General features: G+C 29.3%; 3 protein-coding genes across 6 annotated transcripts; 2 read left to right on the top strand and 1 right to left on the bottom strand.

Moving 5' to 3' along the window:
- Window positions 1-1,037: 1,037 nt before the first annotated feature.
- On the top strand, window positions 1,038-4,414 carry LTP2 (putative lipid transfer protein GPI-anchored). The gene is made up of 2 exons (NM_001278970.1): window positions 1,038-1,405; window positions 3,998-4,414. The coding sequence occupies exons 1-2, from the start codon at window positions 1,075-1,077 to the stop codon at window positions 4,222-4,224; spliced, it is 558 nt and encodes a 185-aa protein (NP_001265899.1). The 5' UTR covers window positions 1,038-1,074; the 3' UTR covers window positions 4,225-4,414.
- Window positions 4,415-6,418: 2,004 nt separating this feature from the next.
- Window positions 6,419-10,156, top strand: LOC101505791 (ranBP2-type zinc finger protein At1g67325). Its single transcript, XM_004502231.4, has 10 exons — window positions 6,419-6,558; window positions 6,863-6,908; window positions 7,204-7,319; window positions 7,712-7,985; window positions 8,235-8,305; window positions 8,909-8,960; window positions 9,052-9,161; window positions 9,286-9,310; window positions 9,412-9,563; window positions 9,842-10,156. Exons 1-10 carry the CDS (start codon window positions 6,550-6,552, stop codon window positions 9,842-9,844), a joined length of 858 nt encoding a protein of 285 aa, XP_004502288.1. The 5' UTR covers window positions 6,419-6,549; the 3' UTR covers window positions 9,845-10,156.
- A 2,320-nt stretch (window positions 10,157-12,476) lies between these two features.
- Window positions 12,477-16,867, bottom strand: LOC101505236 (squamosa promoter-binding-like protein 12). 4 transcript variants are annotated; one of them, XM_012716354.3, is made up of 5 exons: window positions 16,732-16,867; window positions 14,041-14,741; window positions 13,736-13,872; window positions 13,191-13,397; window positions 12,477-13,043 (listed from the first exon to the last, which is right to left on the bottom strand). In XM_012716354.3, exons 2-5 carry the CDS (start codon window positions 14,688-14,690, stop codon window positions 12,706-12,708), a joined length of 1,332 nt encoding a protein of 443 aa, XP_012571808.1. In that variant the 5' UTR covers window positions 14,691-14,741; window positions 16,732-16,867; the 3' UTR covers window positions 12,477-12,705. The 4 variants fall into 4 exon arrangements, with proteins under 4 accessions (XP_012571808.1, XP_073224585.1, XP_073224586.1 ...); XM_073368484.1 differs by having other exon boundaries at window positions 14,041-14,744; window positions 16,732-16,836; XM_073368485.1 differs by lacking the exon at window positions 16,732-16,867 and adding an exon at window positions 16,269-16,395.
- Window positions 16,868-22,805: the final 5,938 nt, after the last annotated feature.

Genomic DNA, 22,805 nt, shown 5'->3' with positions numbered 1-22,805 from the left:
ATTGAAGTATGCATATTCATGCAAGACCATATGGTTATTTTTAAGCATTAAGATTGATTTCATTAACAAATTTTGACTCATCTCGTGTGATTTTTATCTTATTAAAAGACAAGACACAAATGGATTAATTTTGAAATCAATAAAAGTTTGTTATAGATTGATATAATTGGCACATGAGCCTTTCAAAAGTAAATAAGACTTAATAAGTCAACTAGTGAAGTTTCATTTGCAAAAAAAAACTCATGCAAATTGATGATATAATGACTACATAACACTCTCGTTCATTTTAGTTGTCTTATTAAAAGATAAGAGACAAATTGATTAACTTTTATATCACTAAAAGCTTATCTTAGATTGATATAACTTGCACATGAATCATCCAAAAGTAAACAAAACTCAAGAAGTCAAATAGTAAAAATCCACTTGCAAAAAAACTCATATTGATATATTCAATCTCCTATTACCAATATTATTTTTAAGTATATTAAATTAAATACAATAATTAAATTTTAAAATTGAGTTACAATTCAAATCTCATTTCTCGTTACATTTATTGTTACTTCAATTAATACTTTTTTTATATTTTATATTAATGATAGCAGTGAATACACCAATTATTATGTAAACAATATAGAATAAGATTCAAAATAGTAATAAAACTAATTTTTTTAATATTTAGTAAATGATGGGTAGTTAAGTGCAAGTTCAACTTACAAATATAATTATGTGAATATTTATTTTAAAATAAAATAAAAATCATAGAAAATGAAAAATGGAAATAATTTATTGTACGATAGAAAGAATATATTTTGATTAAATTTAAAAAGAAGTGAGAGAAAGAGAGGGAGAGTATGGTTGAAGTGAATTAAATGCAGCTGAAGTATCAAATAAAACAAGAACGTTTAGGTACAGTTGAGTGCATTATTAATAGGAATAGCAATCTCAATAAATAGAAGGAGACCACAGCATCCACACTACTAACTCATCATTTCACACCTACCTCTTCCTATTCTCCTTCTTCATATATACTTGAACTAAACCTTCAAACGCACTTATTTGTGTGTTAACAAGAAAATGAAGTTAACGTTTGTGTGTGTTTTGGGTCTGATTATGATCATAGGTGGTTCTGAAGGAGCCGAAGATTTGGCTCAGAAATGTGGACAAGTGGTTCAAAAGGTGATTCCATGTTTGGATTTTGCAACTGGGAAAGCATTAACACCAAAAAAGGAATGCTGTGATGCAGCAAATAGTATAAAGGAAACGGATCCAGAGTGTTTGTGTTATATAATTCAACAGACACATAAGGGTAGCCCTGAAAGTAAGAGTTTGGGTATTCAAGAGGATAAACTTCTTCAACTACCTACTGTTTGTAAAGTCAAAAATGCCAATCTCACTGATTGTCCTAGTAAGTTTTTTTTTACTCCACAATATTACTCATCTATTATATAATTCTTTATTTTTAACGATATTTTTTTTTTAAATATAATCAATTTTAATAAAAATTGATATAATTGATTCAAAATTTAAATTTAATTAATTAATTTTTATCAATGAAAAAAATTATAGAGTAATTTGTAATATTTGATTTAATTTAAACTTAATTGCAGTTTTGGTCCTCCTATATTATTTGAATCACAAAAGTAGTCTCTCCATTTTATTTCTCATAAGTTTTGATCTCAAAAATAAATTTGGTCTAAAACTCGATGCAATTTCATGTTTTTGCGTTTATTTAAGTTACATCATGCCTCAAGATCTCGTGGTGTAATAATTGTATCTCAAATCTATGAAATATATGATCATAATGTGTGTGGCTTAAAAAAATAACATTTCTTAAGTTTTGGACTAAAATTATGTTTGTTTGAGGGACCAAAACTGAAGAAAAATAAAATAGGAGATTAAAACTACAATTAAGTCTTTAATTTATTGTTTTATATTTTTAATTTAGATCTGCCAAATATTTTTAATTACTATTTTGAAGAAGATCCGCGTTGGTATATTGGTGTGTCGTTTTCACGCTAAGTTCCATTTAGACGTGTTAACTTACCTCTCCAAAATTGGTGTAAAAAACACCCAACTCTCGCTAAGGTAGCTTCCCTTTTAACGTGCAGTGTTGTCGTGAATGAATTTTCAACTCCCAAACACATGCACTCGCATAGTTAATTTTAGAGGACTTTTTATTTTTATTTTTAATTAGAGTATCTCAAGACTCTAGTGTAGAGTTAATACTATCAAGACCATTTCTAGTCTACTAATACCCATTGTTCCAAATAGGTAATTTCATCCGAGTAAAATAAAATAGAACTCTTTAAACAGTTTTATTTTAAAGTTTGTTTCAAACTGAGATACTGGTTAGCTTTTTTTGTTAGGCCAAACTTATTTTAACAGTTCTATCAAATATTTATTGATTACTTTATTATTTGTTAGGCCAAACTTACTTTATTAAAAATGAAATAAAATATTTTTTATCGTAATTTTATTTTAGTCAAAATATATGCTATGAGTGACATATTTGAACAGTTAATTACATATATATTAAAAAAGTGAATAAATTAAAAAGAGAACAATACCAAAATTTATCAAATGTCGGGTTATTAACTATTATCATAAATATGATGTAAAAAATAAAGTAATAAATTGAAAGTGGTTTGAGTAATATTTATTAAAATCTACTATTGAAAAGAATTAAATATTATATTGGTATTAAAAATTGAAACACTTATTTATTTTTTAGCAATTGTTTTCCATACAAAGTCACACGTTATAGGACAGTTTTCTGCATATTTTTCCATTTCTTGACAAATTGACAAATTGGATCACCTACTGCACAGGTTTTGTGGTTATTAGATGAAAAAGAATTAATAGAAAAATAAAAAATAACAAAATGAGAGGATAGAGAGTGTTGCGGCACACACTTGTTATAAAAAAAAGTAAATGTTGATAAATGCTCTATATTAAATTAAATTAAAAATTGTCTTTTCAAATTTTTTTAAAAAATTTAAAATTTTGTTAATCCAATATAAACTTATAATTTTTTAGGGCAGATGTTAATAATAAAAAAATTGATGCCAGATCCATCTTTCGACTATTATTGGATGGAAGAGGTCAAAATATTAATGACCTGCCAGCTAGATTGGGTGGGAGGATGGAAATTAATTGCATATGTGAATTAATTACATGACCTCTCATCTGGACAAGCTGAGTTGCCTTGTCCACGTCATTGCTTTAAATAAGATCGCATATCAGTTAATTTATCTTTTCAAAATTAATTTATCTTTTTCTATATGATCTGCTCTTATGTTTTTTTTAATGTAACATTAACAAGTGTCTTAAATGTTATAAAGACATTATTAGGATTTAAATGTAAATTTTTTGAATTGCTTTTATTGAAAGAATAATTTTTTAAATGTCAATATTTTTTTTTTAAATCTTTAATAAGTTTGTTGGACTTTTTTTTTATTAACCTTTTTTTGTTTTATAATGAAAAATTCTTTTTAGTATTTTGCATATATTAAAAAATGATTACCCTCTCCATTACAATGAATGACCAATTTGTAAAGAAAAATCGTCTCAAGGCTCTTTTCAAAAAAATATAATATTAATTTTTTTTAGTTATATTATTTAATTTAATTTAATTAATATTACATGTATTACTTTCAATTTCATATTTTTCATTTTACAATAGTGTATTGATGAATGTTTCAATATTCTTCATATAGTAAAAATATCATTATCAATTTTATTTATATATTTATTTTTAACATGTGTGAAATAATTAATTAAATAAGTCGTTGTGGGGTAGAGAAGGTAGTGTATTAAATATTATGCTATTGACAAATGTTGAAAGAGCATTTGTCAAGGAAAAAAGCAATGTGCTTTTGATTTCGTTAAAATGTAGATGGTGGTTACAGAAATGAATTGGTACATAGGTAAAGAGTTATATATGCAATCAAAATTTTGCTGACATGATAGTAACATATAATATGAATGATGATGACAGAACTTCTGGGACTATCTCCAAGTTCCCCTGACGCTGCAATATTTAAAAATGCATCAAAGTTAAGTCCTCCTTCAACTCCATCTGCATCTGCTGATCAAACTTCAACCCCACCCACCCCAAGTGATTCATATATGGTTAGACCTCTTATGATGACAGAAGTGATTGTGATGACTTTGGCTATTCTTGCTGTTGCTGTACCTACCGGATTTATCAGCATTTATACATGATGTGGTAGATAGGAGGGTGTTTTAATGCTTCACCTAACTGTCTTGTGCTTCCGTTATTTTCTTTCCTGCTTATCTGTTTTCTTTAGGACTTTTTTATTGCTTTGTATCTATGCTCTGTTGCTTTTTATTTCTTTTCAGTTTGTTGAAACATTTCTCATCCCACATTAATACAACTATCTATGTCAATTCAGATTTTGAACAACTACAATTCAATTAAAGCATTAGTGATCAATAACTTAATCCAACTAGTAGTAATGCATTTCTTCTCCACATGATAACTGAATTGAAGAATAATAATCTTTTGAGTCTATCCATTTAATTGAATTGGGGACACAAAGATCAACAAAGTGGTTTGCAATATGCACAGGTACATCAACCCTGCGACGACCAAACATCTTTGTGCCATTATGTCAAACACCTGAGAGCAAATTTGAAAATAGCTGAACTAATGATATTTTCATACGACCGTTAGAATACTATATTTGTTTGTTTTACAACATCTCAAGTTTAATATGATAACAAATTTAAAGTACGAGAAAGGTCTATTATCAATAAATAGACTTATTTTTAACCATGATAGACAATTCTTATTGGTTTGATATGATATATTAATCTGTTTAAATTGTTGTTTCTTTTTATTTTTTTAAAGAATTAGTTTATCTTTTTTTTATAAATAAATTAAGAAATTAATATATAAATGAAATAAAATTATATTTTAAGTTTTAACGTCACATTTTATAATGATAATAATACAATTAAATAAGTTAAAAGCTGATATTTATCCAAATGTTTGACTTACAAAAAGAATAAACAAATTTATAATTTTGATACATAATACAAAATATAACAATTTATTTATGTTTTAAAAAATAGTTCAACTCATTCGATATAAAAGACTTTTAAGTTATTTACGCTTTAATCTTGTTAGATAAATAAATATCTAAAAAGGTTTTAACTGTATTTATTTTCAAAAAATTATGTAACTCATAAGTCTAAGTGGACATAATTAATGCTATTGACAATTATCGACCGACTTGTCTAGATTACTTCCATGTTATTCAACCTTAATAATATTACAATTCAAACATACTTTTTTTTAAAAAAATTGAACACTATATCATTCTTCATATATAACATGTTGTCTTGTAGTCAACTCGAACCATATTTGCCGTCTCAGGCATACAGATTCTACCAATCATCCCAATACTTACAACCATATTCTAATCAAGTTGAAGAAACATTTCCATATTCTAGCCAACCCCATCATAATTCCTCCAAAAGACCACAACTCAAAAAATTCCTTAGAGTGTGTTTGTTTTAGGTTAAATGAAGAAGAGAGAAGTCGGAGAAATCTACCAAATTTTGGTTTTTAGAGAATTTGAAGAGAGATATAAGTTTTTTGTGGGAGTCAATTTTTTTTGTTGACTCCCCGGTAAAGTGTAGAGAAATACAATTTTTTTACGTTATTCCTTTTGCTACCTTTATCATTGTTACCGTCGCAATTTAGTGATACTTTTAAGTAGACATTCCAAAAAAAAAAGACAATTTTTTTTTGAAGTACAGTAAATTGATATATATATTTTTTTGCGAGAGATTGATGTTTTTTTTTTTAATGTAAGGGATTCTAAAAAAAAAAATTAATTTTATATTTACTCATTATTTTCAAATTTCATTGCAATATTATTTTGTCAATCATAATTATTTATAAGAGTTAACTTTCATGTATATATAATGAAATTTTTTTTTATAAAATTGATTAATCATGATCAATTATGCTTATGATTACATAGTTATGATTCATCAACACCGTAAAAAAAAATTAAATTGATAATATAATAAATTAAATTATATTTAAAATAAATAAATAAAATATAATAATAAATAATTAACAGTTTATAATTCTGATAAATATCGATATCTTTATACGAAACGACTTGTTTTTGATTCAAATAGAGTATCTCTCACAAAATTTATATGAATTTAAATTTAATACCTCTAATAGTTACTTGAGTTATTTAGGATACTCTTGTAAGATAATAATTTTTTTATAAAAATAATAAAATTTATAATTTTATAAATAATTTTAATACGAGGAAGAATCAAGTGCCTAATGATAGATTATTTTGCGTGAAGAAAAAAGATTATTACTTGTAGATTTGATATACAAAAATATTATGAGTATTTATTTGTTTTATAAAAAAAGATTATTTATTTACGTTGGCTTTTTGAGGTATCGTTTTTGTGCATCCCATTACCGCCCCGACCGAGAAATAGAAGAAGGATCTCCGGGTCTTAGGTTTTCCCTTGCAGTCACTGCTTACCGTCATGTCTCAGGTAAAACCCCCCTCTCTTTCCTTCATTCCCCCTTCGATTCATCTCCTTTTAACCCTAACACAATCGATCTCGCTTCTCCCACGCGATTTAGGGTTTTCTTCATTATCCCTCGTAATTTTCATAATTCTCATGTCCAATTAATTAGCCTTTGAATTTATTTCGCTGGTTCCTTTTATTCAATTCGTGACGAGTAAACCAATTTGATTATTGTCCAAGTTTTTTTAATTCTTGTTTTGTGATTGTTGTTGTTTGTTTCTGGTTCGGATTAATAATTGGAATCTTGATCTTCTATTTGGTCTTGCAGGTTGATAACAGAAATTCTTCGGCTGCTAAGCGTGCTAGGACTGATGGTGAGTCACGATTTAGTTTCGTTTTTTGTTTTATGTCTATGGATAGTTCCACATATCTGTTGTTGCATGGAATTACCGTGCTTAGTTTTATGTATAACTTTCCATATTGTAATCAATTTATGCATTGGTAGGAACATTCGACCTCTATCACATTTTGTACCACGTTACTTTCCGTGATAAAAACTCTTGCTACATTGTTATTTAGTTACTAAAACTTTAAAATACACAAGCTGCATTTGCCTGACACTGTTCTCACGCGGTTCTCTGGTGCATTTCAATTGGTTTTTGTTTGTAGGTAGCCGCAGGGAGGATGATTGGACATGTCCCAGCTGTGGCAATGTCAATTTCTCTTTCAGGACAACCTGCAATATGCGTAACTGCACCCAACCAAGGCCTGCTGATCACAATTCAGTATGATGTTTGCCAATATCTTATATTTTATGTTTACTTTTATTTAACAAAAAAGCGTCATCTTATCGATAGCCTTGTCATTAGTCATCCTTTGTTTTCACCACTTTTATTATTGGTTCTTGTATTCTTTGATATTCCTATGTTCCGTTCATTGTTGTGTTTCTTGAGTTGTTCTTCCCAAATCGTTTGGAAAATATTGAGGCATGGAAATCGATTGTTTAGGAATGCATGGTAAAGGATGAACATATATGTTATAGTTGGTGTGTACTTACTGATGGACTATGTTATTGTTATGCACTCTTCAAGAGTCTTGAGATATGCAATTTGGCTGGACAAGAGCATTGGTCTTAGCAGAAATCTCCTAATCTTCTAGTGTGCATTGTTCTTTCCAGAAATCTGCTGTCAAGCCTCTTCAAGCTCCCCAGGGCTATTCATCCTCAGCTCCATATTTAGGCTCTAATGCTCCCCCTTCAATATATCTTGGTGTTCCACCATATGGGTCTTCTTTATTCAATGGATCACCTATTCCTCCCTATGAGGTTCCATTTTCTGGAGGATCGGCCTATCACTACAATTATGGAAGTCGTCTTTCTGCTGGCAGTCCATATAGACCATTGCATCTATCAGGACCAGCACCATACACTAGTGGACCGATGGTGGGAAATGGTATGTTCTTTTTTCCCTTTTCACTGTCATTCAAGTAATTGAATTTTATTATAAATGATATATTATATGCTTAAATTAACTTTTAAGTAATGAAGGAACAGATTGAAGGGGAACAATGAAGAAGCTATTGGAATTGTATTGATAGTTGTTGATTTCATGTTATATATCTAGCTCGCCTCTGTAATTTTATTTTCTGTAGATATGCTCCTATTACAGTTATATTATTTTTTTGTTGGTTGTCTTTGGCAGGTGGGATCTATGCTATGCCTCAGCTATTGGATCGCTATGGCCTAGGCGTTCCAATTGGACCTGGAACAGTGGTATGGACTAAAATATAAAAGTCAATTATTTAAAAGTTGTGGCAGGACAATATATTTTTTTTAAATAAGAAAAAAACTATTCTGCATTATCACTTATATCTCTGCTTGAAGAATCGTTTATCACATTCTGCATTTAGGTTTGTTTTATTGGTCACCTCTGTAGCACCGGTACGGCTGATTTGTACAAGCAAGATCTTTGTATAAAATCACACTAAAATCTTGAAATGTTGAACAGATATACATTTTTATTATGATATTTCGTTGTGCTTGAAAATTTAGTTCTTTCATTTTATTATTATTGTAAATTCTACTTTTGTTAAATATCCCGTACTCACACTCGTATCTGGTACAATATTCGCCCGTACCTTTGCGTTTGCGTCCCAGTTGGACACAATGGCCTTATCAAGCTGTAGTATTTAATTTTTGCACCATCACATGGCTTTAAATTTTTTCTAGCAAATAAAGTCTTGCATTTTTAGTTTCATGTATGTTTTCTCATCTTTAATCCCTTGGTGATCTGAAGTGACAATAATTTGTTGGATTGTGTAATTTGATTGTTTTTGGTGCAAAGTGGAATTTGTAGTTTAATACTTGCCTCTGCAGGGCACTAGGCCGGGTTTTTTTCGTGATGACATGTCTCAGAAAAAGGGAGCAGGTTTGCTATATTTAGTTTGTGTCATTCTTTTTTGTTCCAATGGAAGTTTCTTTATTCATAATTTTTTCCCCACCCACTCTTGTCCTTATAGATGCAACTCGAGACAATGATTGGGCATGTCCAAAATGTGGCAATGTCAATTTCTCATTTAGAACTGTTTGCAACATGAGAAAGTGCAACACACCCAAGCCTGGATCCCAGGTATGTTGCCTACATCTCTATTATGTAGATTGATTGTCATTTTTTTTTTCTAGAAAAAATGTCGTCTGCGCTTATAATTTGTGATTAATGTTTAACATTGTTGGATATGATTATTATGCTGCAGCCCTCAAAGTCTGACAAGAACTCTAGTAAGTTGCTTCCCATATTTATCTCTATTTTAATATGCTCTTGTCTGATACAAATTCAATAGTTCATAATTGTGTTTCTTTGCTTTAAACTTGCCAATCAGAACAAAAGATGCCTGAGGGAAGCTGGAAGTGTGAAAAATGTAATAACATAAATTACCCATTCCGAACCAAGTGCAACAGGCAGAATTGTGGTGCCGACAAGCCAGCTGAGTCGGAAAAATCTCCCTCATCATCTCCAGATCAAAATGAGCAGGTTTGTTTTGTAAAGATTTTTCAATTTGCAAACATTATCTCATGGTTGCAACAGCTATTGGTTTTTCATGAGCAGCTTTGTTACATAGTTAATATTTTCAAATGGAAAGCTGTTGTGAAGTTGTTGTTTAAATGGGTTGTTTCGAAAAGCTTCGCTTATGCTTCCTGTCATTTGGATTCTTTTGTTGCAACTTATATATACATATATACTTATTTGATTACCTTTGTATCTATCCATTTCCATTGCAATATTTAATTTGCAATTATTTACTGTTCCAGTGAGTACTAGGACATGTTTGAGGGTTGAGAAGGTCCAGAGTTGTCATCCAGCATTGCTCAATTTGGGTGTCTGACAGTCAGTCTTGTCCTCTATATTGCAGAAGTTGTCAAGTCACTCACCTTCTCTATCTGTGTCAATTTGTTGTATTAACTGAGATGGTATTTTGGTCTTTGTGGATTGTTATGATGCACGTGTCAGCCAGCTTTCCTGGCAGAAAGGTTGTTGCAGTTTCCAGTTTTTAAGTTTCCTTTTGGTTTTGAACTGTCTGTTTTAAGTATAACTTAAGATGAATAGATGCCATAAGCATTTGAAGATTCCAAGTGTTTTTAGATTATTCACTATTCAGGGTCACATTTCTGTTTTATCTAGCTGGAAGTGTCTGCTTGTTATCCTATCACTATTAGGATGTATGCGTCCGCATTGCAGAAACCATTTTTTCCGTGTCATGGTTTGTAGTTAGTTGTGTGGATGATGCATGTCATGTCATTTAATTGATGTTTATTTTTAAACCAATCCTAAATTTTTTAATGGTCATGTAATATAAGCACTCCTTGCTTATGAGATTAGATTTCTCGGAGTGCTAATATTTTTTAGTGCTTTGTTGGGTCAAAACTGGGTGTGCTAATCTTCGTGAAGTTTCTGCTAGCACGCCTTCATATTTTGTTTCCCTACCTGACCTTCAGTGACAACCAACTATCAAGAAATTTAGTAAAAACTAGGTCAGTTTGAATAATTAATGATATCAATTAGGCTGTCAGGCATCAGCCATGTCAGTTATATTGAGTGCAATACTTGTGAAACTGTTTTTGAGAGCTTATGGTCTGTTCATAAATGGTTTTCAGCTAATTTTCCAAAGTTTTCTTGGATAGCTTATGAAAATAGTTTGACTTTATTTTATTTTTTGTTATAAAAATTGCTTATGCATAAGCATTTATACAATGAGAGCTTATGTAATAAGTATTTAATTGAATTGTTTATCCAACTAGTGTCGGAGTTAATATGCAACTTACTCCTAAGAATATTTTCTACTTGCAGTTGCCTATATAGTCCTCAAATAAGCATACTAGTCAGTCCCTAAATTTACACATTATATTTTTAGTTCATAAGAATTATTTGAATATGGATTGGTAAATTTGAAGACTAACTCTTATACGTAAATCCATTCAAGGGGCTTAGTTAGATTCTATTTATTCATTAAAGTGTTCACCATAGCACTGCTCTATACTATTTTGGATTAAGTCTAAGCACAGGACCGTTGGGAAGAAATGAAGAACTCTGTGTTACGAAGAAGCTACCCTCTGCACTTTGGTCTGAAGGGCACATGGTGCAGCAACGTAAAGAAAGGGTTGGAAATTTTTAAAGGGTGTCATCATTGTCATCATGAATTGGTCCCATTACTCACTAGCATTTTGTATAAAAATAATTTAAATTTGATTCATTATTAGGATTAATATTTACAAGGTTGTCGCATAGTTAGATGCATTCAATTTAACTACAATCGGCATTGCCTTATTTATCTAATTTTCATGCATCTTCCATGGGACTTTATAACAAATACAACTAATGCTTCAAGCCAGAATCTACCCCGAATTCTGATGACAATGCTGGCGAGATCTAATGTAACGAGGAAAATTAGGTTTCAGCATCATAGAAATTGAGGAATGAAAAATAATATATATTTTCATGAAACATACTCGAAACCCATAAATAAATTTACAACTCTAGTCTTTAAAAAAATACTTTTATTCCACAGAATAGTAAGAAAATGTTCATTTTAGCAGCAGCATCTTCTGCTCTAGTCAAATCAACTTCGCAAAAAAGAACGTGTAGACCATAGAGCGAAGTTTAAGTTTCAGAAGACGTGTTCAACAATTAACTAATGTTTCATATAAGTAATTATCAATATAAATGGATATATGATACGCAAATCATCACTGTTAGCTGTTTAGTAAATGAGTAGACAGCTTAATTAAATTATTATACTTGTAGAAAACATAACTCATTGTTTATACAACGATTATGGTCTAAAAATAGCTGCTTTTTCTACGTAGCATATTTTTTTGGTTAATGATATGAAGAATTTTTACACCTAACAAGAGTTGATAGATTTATTTTCTGAAGAGGAGCTTTGTCAAAAGCTCGACAAAATACATGAATTTATCTTGGTTGTGCAATGAAATCCCATCGTGTACCATAATACACGTATGTTATGCATATTACAAGAGCCAACAGTTAGATTGATATAGTAAAGTAGTCGAGATTAAATCAATATTACTTTCATAAATTATAGAGTGCAAATAGTAGTAAGCAACAACTACCACAATCGATCGAGCGATATTATATTGTAATTTTGCACGCATGAGAATTTTCAAATTTCAAAATTACCAAAAAAATGTTATTTACAGATAAAAATAATTAACTAATCATGGTAAAATAAGTTTTCCAGTTAATTTTGATTTTTTTATATGATTAAAAAAAAAACATCCAAGCAATAATTTAAAATTAGATGTACATTACACTTCAGCTGTAGATTTATTTTGTATTTATTTACGAGCATGCTACATGAAGTCCAAAATAACCACCACCTTTGGAAAGTTTAAATGTTGTAATGCGCATAAATGAGCAAGGTAAGAATTATAAAAAGAAAATGACTACAATAATCTATTGAGAAAATGTAGTTTACCAATCACTATGCAAACAAGTTTTTTGATTTGTTGTACTCTTAAAAATAAAACACCCCCCAACATTGCAAAAGATGATAATCAGGCCCTACAAAAGCATTAGTATATCAGTGACATAATGGGGTTGGGACCATTGGAAGAAGCATACTCATTTATTTTTTTGAAGAGAATAACCATACTCATTAATCCAGCTGGTTGCAAGGGAAACCCGAATCAAAGGGTGTGTTGAAATGCTCAAAGTCTTGAAAGCGATTGTTACTGTCATAACCCGAGAACGAGATGCAGGTGCTGGAGTTGGCCTGTTGTTGATCAGTGTGCCAATATTCCGATGACGAAAATGGAAACCGCGGTGCAATTGCGTGTGTTATGGACGGAGTGGAACTCGTTCGGTTGGAGTGTTCTAGGGAGAGAGATTTGGTTTGGTATGCGGCGCCCCATGAATTTGTTGACAGAAGAGAGAGAGCACGGTTAACATCTTGCGTAGCATTTGGATCAGACAAGTTAGATGAGTCTTCAATACCTGTAACAACAATTGTTTCTACAACTTAGTTAGGAATCAATATGACCAAAACAATTATGATCTACATGTTAAATTAATGAACCGCTGAACTATATAAATTTAATGAGGAATCATGAGACGCATTCATTTGTTAAGAAAGAGAATAACCTGGAAGAGTAGCCTTGGTTCCTATGCCTTTGGAAGCAAGAAGGTCACTGGAATCATCAGAAAGCATAGTGACAATCTTATTAAAAGATTTCGGAGTTTTGAGAATAAAATCTTTTGTTTGAGGGAACTTGCTGCTGTGTATGTCCTGCCAAGCTAAATTTGTTGCATTCCTTGAAAAAGCAAATTGGCCCATAATTTGCCTCCCATCTGCAAGATGAACATATATTAGATGGATTTTTATGTAATTCTTTATCATCATGACATGGACATTTAGTGCCATCATCATAATCATATCATATAGTATTACATATTGAAACACTTTTCTTGTCAGTTCATGAGAGAAGCACACATATTTTCACTATATTTCCCAATAGAATGTTCCTGGTTGGTTTTTTCAGTAATAATACTAATGATGTATTTCACTTTCTAGTGTTGAAGAATGACTTATTAAAATTTGTGAAAAATGAATTCCAATAAACTGGAACATGCATATGATTCTCTGCAATGATGTGAGCTATCAAGTTTCCTACTCTTGAGATCTATACCATAGGACGACGAAGACAGAGCTGATGGATTCAATCGCATTGCTTCAGGCTGAGGTTTGCGGCGCCTTGCATTGTGATCTGAAAGACGTCTTCTGCAGCTTCTTTTTTTCTCATCAAACTCTGATAAAGAATGGAACCTTCAAAATTATAGTTAAGTGAAAATCGTTAGCCGATGTATTTAAAACAACCCAGAAAGACAGGAAGCTCTATGTGAATGACCAAGCTTTATTCTTAAATAATTATTCATTTATTTGCCTGAAAATATCATTGTTAGTGTCATTAGCATTGAAAAAAATCACACATACCTGCTACATTGCTGGCAAAATCGACGCTCCAAACCAGCTATAACCACCTTGGGGGATTTGGAATGAGTGTCACAAACACGATGTTTTCGATGATAATCTTTAGCAGAAGAGAGGTCAATACCGCAACCTTCCACCTGGCAGCTTGGATGTATCAAGTTCCGACTGCTCGATTTACCTTTCTTTGCAGACGAAAGATCAACTGCAGAGAAATCAGATTTCTTGGAATGACTTCCGGCAGAAACATCCTCAAAGTAGAATCTTTTACCAAGCTTTAATGTGAGCAATGTGTCACCAGAGACAACAGCAGAGGGCTCTGCTGCTGGAGAAGTTTCGATCGGCTCTCCTTTCGACAATTCTTTCTTACCAGTTGAATCATCTTGAGAACCTTCCTGAGTTAGCATCGATGTTTTGCTGTTGCTGTCTCCATTTGATGATGAATTATTGGAAGCAGACTTTGAGCTTCTCGAGGATGAAGCGTGCAGAGAATAACCACTACCACCCGACGGAAACAAAACACCAGCATTGATTTCTCGATCTGCCTCCGCGCTCCAATCAGTTGATTGTAACCTGGGATTTTCTGTTGCTTTTGAATTCAAGAAGAATAAGTGTTCCCAGTCCCATTGCCCGGGAGATTTCGCATTCCACTCCATGATGACAAGGCCTCACAAATTCATACACAAATGATCACAGTAATCTGCAAACTGCTAGTCAAATGAAAATAGTTACTTAGAAGCAGAGAAAAACACTACACAAGATAAATACTTAGAAAATATTTTGGCAGCAAAATAAATACTTAGAAAATAGCAACTTGTGTGAATTATTTGACGATATCATTTACCAAAATTAATTTCCAAGCCTGAGATGCCCCTGGTAGAACCCTTATCTTGTGTAAAATAACCAAAACAAAAGAGCTAATAACAGAAATGCAAAAAATCTGTGGACTCCACAGTGTTCCACAAATCCCATCCATGACTTTACAGACAGCTAGGTTGCTGTATTTTATTGTTGTTAGATCTCTGAGGCTGATATATTCAGTCCCCACCATCAATAATATGGTGAGTCATTTATCTATCACCCTTATAAATTTTAACTGTGTATATTATTATTAACCTCCCAACTAGTCAATTTATGTCACTGCACAGTTCTACTAATACCGTCTTATCGAAAGTGTAGCTCAGTGATATAAGTTGTGACGTTGAAGAAGTATTAATCAGGACGTTCAAGATTCAATCCCTGCGGCTAACAAATTAACCACTAACATTTGTCTATTAAAAAAAGTTCACAACTACTATAGTGTTACAGATTACTACTAATCCCCCACCTCCAAAAAAAGAAAACCAACTTCCATAAAAAGTTACAAGGGCATTGTACAATTATATTGATTCCAATTCCTAACCATTATTGATGTTAAATGTTTACCAGTAATTTAATCTGTGCATGTAGGGGGATGCTGCTATAGGTGTGATATATATAATTCACTCTTTGTGTACTTACTTACCAATATTAACTAAACTTAACTTTCAACATGAGAAACCTTCTGATTCATACAATAAATTTTTATCACAGCAATGCCAAGGAGTCGGTCATTGAATGAGACCCCACAACAACAACAACCTCCCCAAAAATGATGACCTCTCTACATATTTATTTGAACTTCCAACAAAACAAATATTTTGAGACACTTTTCCATTTTAGTTTAACAAAAATAAAAGACCAACAACCAAACCTCCAATTCATAAATGCAAGAAACCAATCAATCTAATAAACCATCCTTATTATAAATGCTCAAATCTAAGGAAGGAAAGAACCTAGTATTCAATATATTAAATGCTGCCTTTGGTTCTGAAGTTTAAACAAATATGGATGCCAAATTCAATTCAATCTATTCAGTAATAAGAGAGTCTCTTTCCTTAGGGACCTTGCTAGTACATTGAAAAAAGCTTTGGTCCCCTTTTACCCTAAAAAAGCACAAAGTTTTGCATAAAAAAAAAATATCATGAACAAACTAAGACCTTTGTCATAAACTTTCTCAGGTATGCTAATTTCCCAAGAATATGATAAACCCAAAAGAAAGAAAGAAAAAAAAAGCATACATTTTTTTCATGGGTTAAGCCCAAAAGTCATTATTAAAGCTTCAGAAATAAAAAAAAGAATGTAGCAACCACAAAAGGAAATAATAATACTAACAGTATAAAGCAAAAACACTTGAACAGAAATAGTAATAGTACCTTATAATCATCATCAACATCATAATAGTTAATACCAATCACACGCATCCACAAAAATAAAAAATAAATAAAAACAACCATGTCGTTGTCATTTTCTTTTCAAAGTTAGCATCTTTATACCACAATAATAAAAAAAAGGGTATTGAAAAAGCTGCTTTGTAAAGTGTGTGTGGTACTATACTACTCCACTACACCCATTTTTGTTAGTCATCAATCTCAGAAACAGAAGAAGATGATGAACTATAAATGGGGTGTGAACATTAACAAAAATAGTTGTTCTTTACAGATCAACACAGAGGTCGAGGTTTATTTAAGCTAAATCAGGAAAAGCACAAAGTTAACAGACATAAAACAACTGTTTTTGTTTCCTTTTTCTGATTATTTATTTGTTGTTGGATAAAAATCACATTTTTATAAACAAAAAATGGATAAAGATTAGTGAAATTGGATAGAAAATACTTACAGAGAGAATGAGAAATTGATGAGCATTTGGATTTTGATTTTTGAACTAGAAATGTAATAATGTATGCATTTCATTGGTTTTCATATGAGTGAGTTTTGCAACTAATAACACTGACAAAAATTGGTATTGTTGGATAGTACTAGTAGTAGCAGTATAGTGGTACTGCACTACTCTCTCTCTCTCTCTCTCTCTCTCTAACACTTTTTGGTGTGTGAAAAAAACAAAACAGCTGTGTATAACTTTATATTGTAGCAGGAGACAGCTCAGCATGAATAAAAGAATCAAACAGATTTTTGGACAAATGAAGATTGAAATTCAAAACAAAACAACCTGGATGTAACTGTTTCTACAGTTTAATAAAACAAAATTGCATTAACAAAAGACTTTTGGTTTTAATTTTAATTTTACTTAGTTCCAGTGTTAGAATCATTGTATCCAGGAAATTATTTTTAAATGGCAACGTTTGAAATTTTATACTATTTTTGCAATGAAGGTTGGTTCAATTATGCAGTTGGCTCACACTTTTAAGGATGTGGGTTCAATTCTCAATTCATTTTTAAGGATGCGGTTGTTTAATAAAAAATTAAACAAAAGTTTATACTATGTTTTTTTTAATTGGAAGTTTTTGTGTAATTGGAGCGACACAATTATATTGGTCCCTTTCTTACAATAGGTGTTAGTCAAACATAACTGAATATGTTCAAATTTAAGCATTTTTTTTTCACAAAATTAACCTTCATTCAAAGTTCAAACACAAACAAGAGAAAAATTACAAGCAATATTCTCAACAATGCTTCATCTAAAATAAAATAAAATTTAAAAGTTTATGTAAGAGGTTATAAATTTTAAAACTAGATAAATTAACTTTTTAGTTATTTCTTTTTTATATTTTTATGTTTCTTTCATCTAAAATTATCAAAATAGATTCTATTGATTGGATCAGACCATTTAACCCACATATTATTACTATATGTCGGGTTTTTTTTTAAAAAATGATTAAAGGATAAAGAATTTTTTTGGGGTTGATCTGTTTAACCTGCATTAAATAGGGGTCGAACCAGCCCTATAGACTACAAGATGGTTCACTACAACTTACAAATAGAGAATTTATAAAAATAAAAAGGATTATGAGCAAATTTATATTGACTCAAAAAATAATGACATTCTTTTTTGCTACTTTTTGGTTGATTTAAAAAAAATATATATATTTTTGTGCCGGTCTTAAAAAACAAAAGTAACATGTCCAAAATTAAGAAAGAAAATAACACCTAATTTTACCGAGAAAAAAACAAGAAAACTCCAGCCACTAAAATTCAAGAACATCATAATATTAATGTAGTGCTTTCGTTGTCAACCAAGATTGACAATCCAATACCTTTGTCAGTTCAACACTTTTCGCTGCCAACTCTGATTTTGACTCCACCCTTCTTGTGTTGTGGAGGACATATCAATGATCATAGAGGAGTTTTTATTTGCGGTTTCATTTGTAATACTGGTCGAACTGCCTTTTTTTTTTATAAGAACCTTGGGGTTTGGTTCATTTTTTTCATATTCATTTATAATTTGGATTTGACTATTATTTTAATGAAAATATATTTTCTTATTGTGTTTAACATGAGGTAGCGGCAACTATAAAAAAACAAGTTATCTTTATCTTATGTTGCTTATCCACGAAGTAGAGTTGTGCATGGTTGATTAAAAAAAAAATTAAACTATATTCATTTTAAAATTATTATATGGATTAAGATTTATAATTAAATAATTTTTTTGGTTTAAAACCGGTTGTAAAATCGGTTATGGTTAAATAACCGATTTTTGATTACGCAACCGGTTTCAACAAATCCAATTTTAAAATTGATTTTTTTTTCTCAAAATCGGTTAAAATTCGGTTATTTTTAATTGATTTATGCGCTTTTAATTATTTTAAAAATTTGACATTATATACAGAAAATTTGATATAACTTGTTAATTTCAAAAAATTGATGCATTATGAAACTATGATGACAAAACTTCGAGCAAACTTGAATATATTTTTCTTTTTACTACCTTAAACAAATTATCATCATATAATTCAATCAATAAATAATGTATGTAAATTACAATTTATACACCGTATTATATCAACCAATAACACTATCCAAATTTGACATTCATCCTCAAATAAAATAGAAGACAAAAAAAATGAGAAATCAATAAATGATTTACAACATGTTAAAATATTGATAAAATATAATAAATAACATTTATATAAATAAATATGAAAGAAAAAAAATGGTTAAACTTATATAAGATGTCAAAAGAAAAACATAAAGGCAAATATGGTTTTTAGGAAATAGATTTTTTGTTGGGAAAAGATAAAAGTTTGTTAAGGTCACGAAAATAGTGAAATTTATATTGAAAATTCGTGCTACGGAAGGAATGATACAAAGTTTAATACCCGTAAAAATGCAGGAAAAAAACGAAGTACTGCTAAGTTAGAAATGAATTGAAATGTAAAAAAGAAAAAAATAAATAGAAGAATGAAGTTGGAGTTCATGAATGATTACCTCGTTGTTGTCGTCGAAATCAAATAAGAAACAACAATTTTTATTTTATTTTTTGTATTAATAGAAAGAGAACATCTTGTTAAATCAATTTAAATTGTATGTAAATTTCAATTTAGAGAAAGGAATTAAGATTCCTAAAAAGTATTTAGAATTAAATCTAAAAATAAAATATGAGTGAATAATAATCGAATAAAATTTAAATCTAAAATAAATTATATATAAATATTTAACCGTCAATGAGTTGAATTATAAACATATTATTTTAATTAAATATTTAAAATGAATTTATATCTGACTATAAATTTGAGACTCATAATCAATTTTTTTTTGCAAATCCTGCAAGGAAGCCAATTTACTTATGGAGTGAGAAGAATTGAATTGTTAGATGTGAGGCTAATCAGTACGTAGATATGATGATTAACTAATCTTGATCTTGGTGGATATTTTAGTATAATATATCTACTTCCCTCTCGTATTATTGCTTCTTCTTCTTGACAATGATTGTATGGGTATCTTTTCCTCGTATTCTTTGTTAGCATTTTGTTTTTTTTTTTGTCTTTTATATGCATATTTTGTGGTTCACACAGATTTCATATAATCACTAAGAAAATACATATAATCAATAATATACTGGACAATGACATATCAGGTTCACAAAGATTACTAACCCTTTCCAAAAAGAAAAATCAATGAGATATTTTCAAAATGAAATCAGTCCATTTTAACCATTTCAATATTCTGTCAAAAAATTAAAACACACCATTTCCAATATTTGTTTTTTCACCTATCATTTGTTATAACTATTAATTAAGCACTAAAAATAAAGTCTTGCTTTAGTCTCATTATTCAGTTTATTAAATTTATATACTTAATTTTACAAATATAATTTATTGTTCATGTATGACATTATATCAAGTTATAAGTGAACGATCCTCGCCGTTGGTTTTTTCACAACATGGAAAATCGACCTATTACTAACATATGTGTGTTTTTTCATTCATTTTCTAATTGTATTGTCACTTGTTGCTTACGAAATTGTTGTTACTATTATGAACTCCAATTTTTGGCAGGTTTGTATCCCCGTATTAGATGCATGGCGCAACAACTCTAAAAATCATTATAATAAAAATCTAATTGTTTCTATAATCATTACATAATACAAATATTGTATAAAAAAAACATATTGGCTTCAATAATGGTACAATATTCATCTTGCCATATCCCTTAAGGATTTTATGCAGGGTGTTGACTGACGATTGTCATGCATAAATAGGTTGTAAATTAATAAATTAACAAAATAGTGCACATGCACGAACAAATGTGAGAATCAAAATGAAAGTGATATCTATTTACTTTAAATTTTTTACATTAAAAATAACTCACTTCTTTGTTCATATTTGAATCCTTCATTTTAGTCATTTTTCATTCATCAACAAAGAGACAACCCACAAGAAAAAAAGCAATGAAGATTGGTCAAGACGTATATTGGAGAAGACATAAAGCATAACGGTTCGGATCAAAGTTTATGCAAAACATTGAAATACGAAATGTCAGTTCAAATACTAATAGTATTAGAACTCTATGTCGGTAAATCGATAATACTCAAAAATAATATTTAAATACTAAATACAACTCTAATTAATTTATGCAATTTGAAATTTGTGTTTTTGTTTTTTATGAATAGATTATACATATATATTTTTAATTTAAAACAAAAATTTAATTTTTTCTTTAAAATTACTTTAAAGAAATCGTCTTTGTAAATTCGAATTTTTTTATGGAAATTGTCATTTCTAAAAACAACTTATAATTAATAAAAAAATGAGTATTTCGATATATAGTTTTTAAAATGGAGCATTTTAGTAAAAAATAAAATCAAAATTAAGTTATTGAAAAAAAAAAACTCTAACTATATATTTGGTAAAATTTGAAGTTAACTGGATAAATGAACTTTTAATATAAAAAAATGACTAATCAGCAACATTAATCCTTCATAAATAAATGGTCACGTTAACTTTTTTTTTTTAATTAAAAAATATATTGAGAATTATTTTAAAACTTTTTAGAAATGACAAGGTATAAATAAATAAAAATAGTGTTGACTAAAATCAAAATAACTCATATACGTAAGAATTAAAAAATTTGAGCTAAAAAGTAAAAGCTATTAAGTTCATCTTTGACGTAAATTACGATGTGTTTTGGTGAAAATCAATAGAGCATAACAATTAGAGTGTTTTCTTTTTTATTTTCATTTTTTATTCATTTATTTTCACCAATTTATGAAATGATTCTCTTATTTTAAAAATCGACAGTTTGGTCAATTCATCATATTTTTTAACTAAATAATTATGATTTGACATATTTTAAATGATACAGTATATGATTTCATGATATATAACCATGTAGATGCATTAGTTATTCATAAGTCATTGATTAAATTACAAAAAATAATTAAATTTTAAAGTTAAAAGTTAAATTTTTAGATGATTTTATTGCAATTTTATGAATGTTAATCATTTTATATAATTGTATCTTATATTATATTATTTAAAACATGTCGTATTGCTATCTTTTTGTATAAAAATCAGAATAAGGGACTAAAAATATCAAATTTTAAAATAGGAGGATCGATTTTATGAATTAATAAAAAGAGAGGACTAAAGTGCAATTAAATAATTTTTATAATTTGTAAGATCCATCATTATCCTTGCCCTCAACTTAAAAACAAATATTAAAAATTGTTCTGCTTCATGATAATATTTAATAAACTTAAATTAAATTTATCAGTAAAATATTATTTTTTTTTTTTTAAATATTTCAAAAATCTTTATCAAGCTTATTGATTTTTATTTTTAATTTTTAAAAAAGGTAAAATGTGTTGTTTGAGTAGAATTTTGGGTAGGGAGTAAATTTTTATTGATTTCGGTATAACAAGGCAAAATCCCATTAAAATATGGTGAAAACATAACATGCGTTTCTTTTTTCATTATTTAATGTTTTTAAATATATAAAAATTTATGTCTTGATTTATTAATTTGGAGTGTAAAATACCTTTTTAAGTTAGTCAATCTAAACAATTTTTTAAGATTTCGAGGTGAAAAAAAAATATTTCAAACATGTCTACTGAATTTTTTAGCGATAAATTATTGAAAATTTTATCCTATAATCCAACTATTAGACCCATACATCCACATTTTCCTCAAACAACCCAATCTACCTTTTAAAAAAAATTATATATTTTCAAATTTTCTAAAGTTTTTCGAAACTTTAAAACATTTTTAAAAAAATCAACAAACCCAATTAAAATTTTTCAAACACTATATTTGTATTCTATACAATTTAATTTGAATTTTTTAGAATACATTAGAATCTCTTGGGATAGTAGATTTTTTCTAATTTTTTTTTTTAAATCAGGCGGCAATTTAAAATTTTAGAGGTAGAGTATAATTATAGAGTATGAGTTAAATTTTCTAAATCATTTCACTAATACAAACTTAATTGCTAAATGAAAAGGGTATACGGACTCGT

Source organism: Cicer arietinum, chromosome 5 (assembly GCF_000331145.2).
Source record: "Cicer arietinum cultivar CDC Frontier isolate Library 1 chromosome 5, Cicar.CDCFrontier_v2.0, whole genome shotgun sequence".
Lineage (NCBI taxonomy): Eukaryota > Viridiplantae > Streptophyta > Magnoliopsida > Fabales > Fabaceae > Cicer > Cicer arietinum.
The sequence above is the reverse complement of the archived record's forward strand: the minus strand, read 5'-3'. Positions and strand labels throughout refer to the sequence as shown.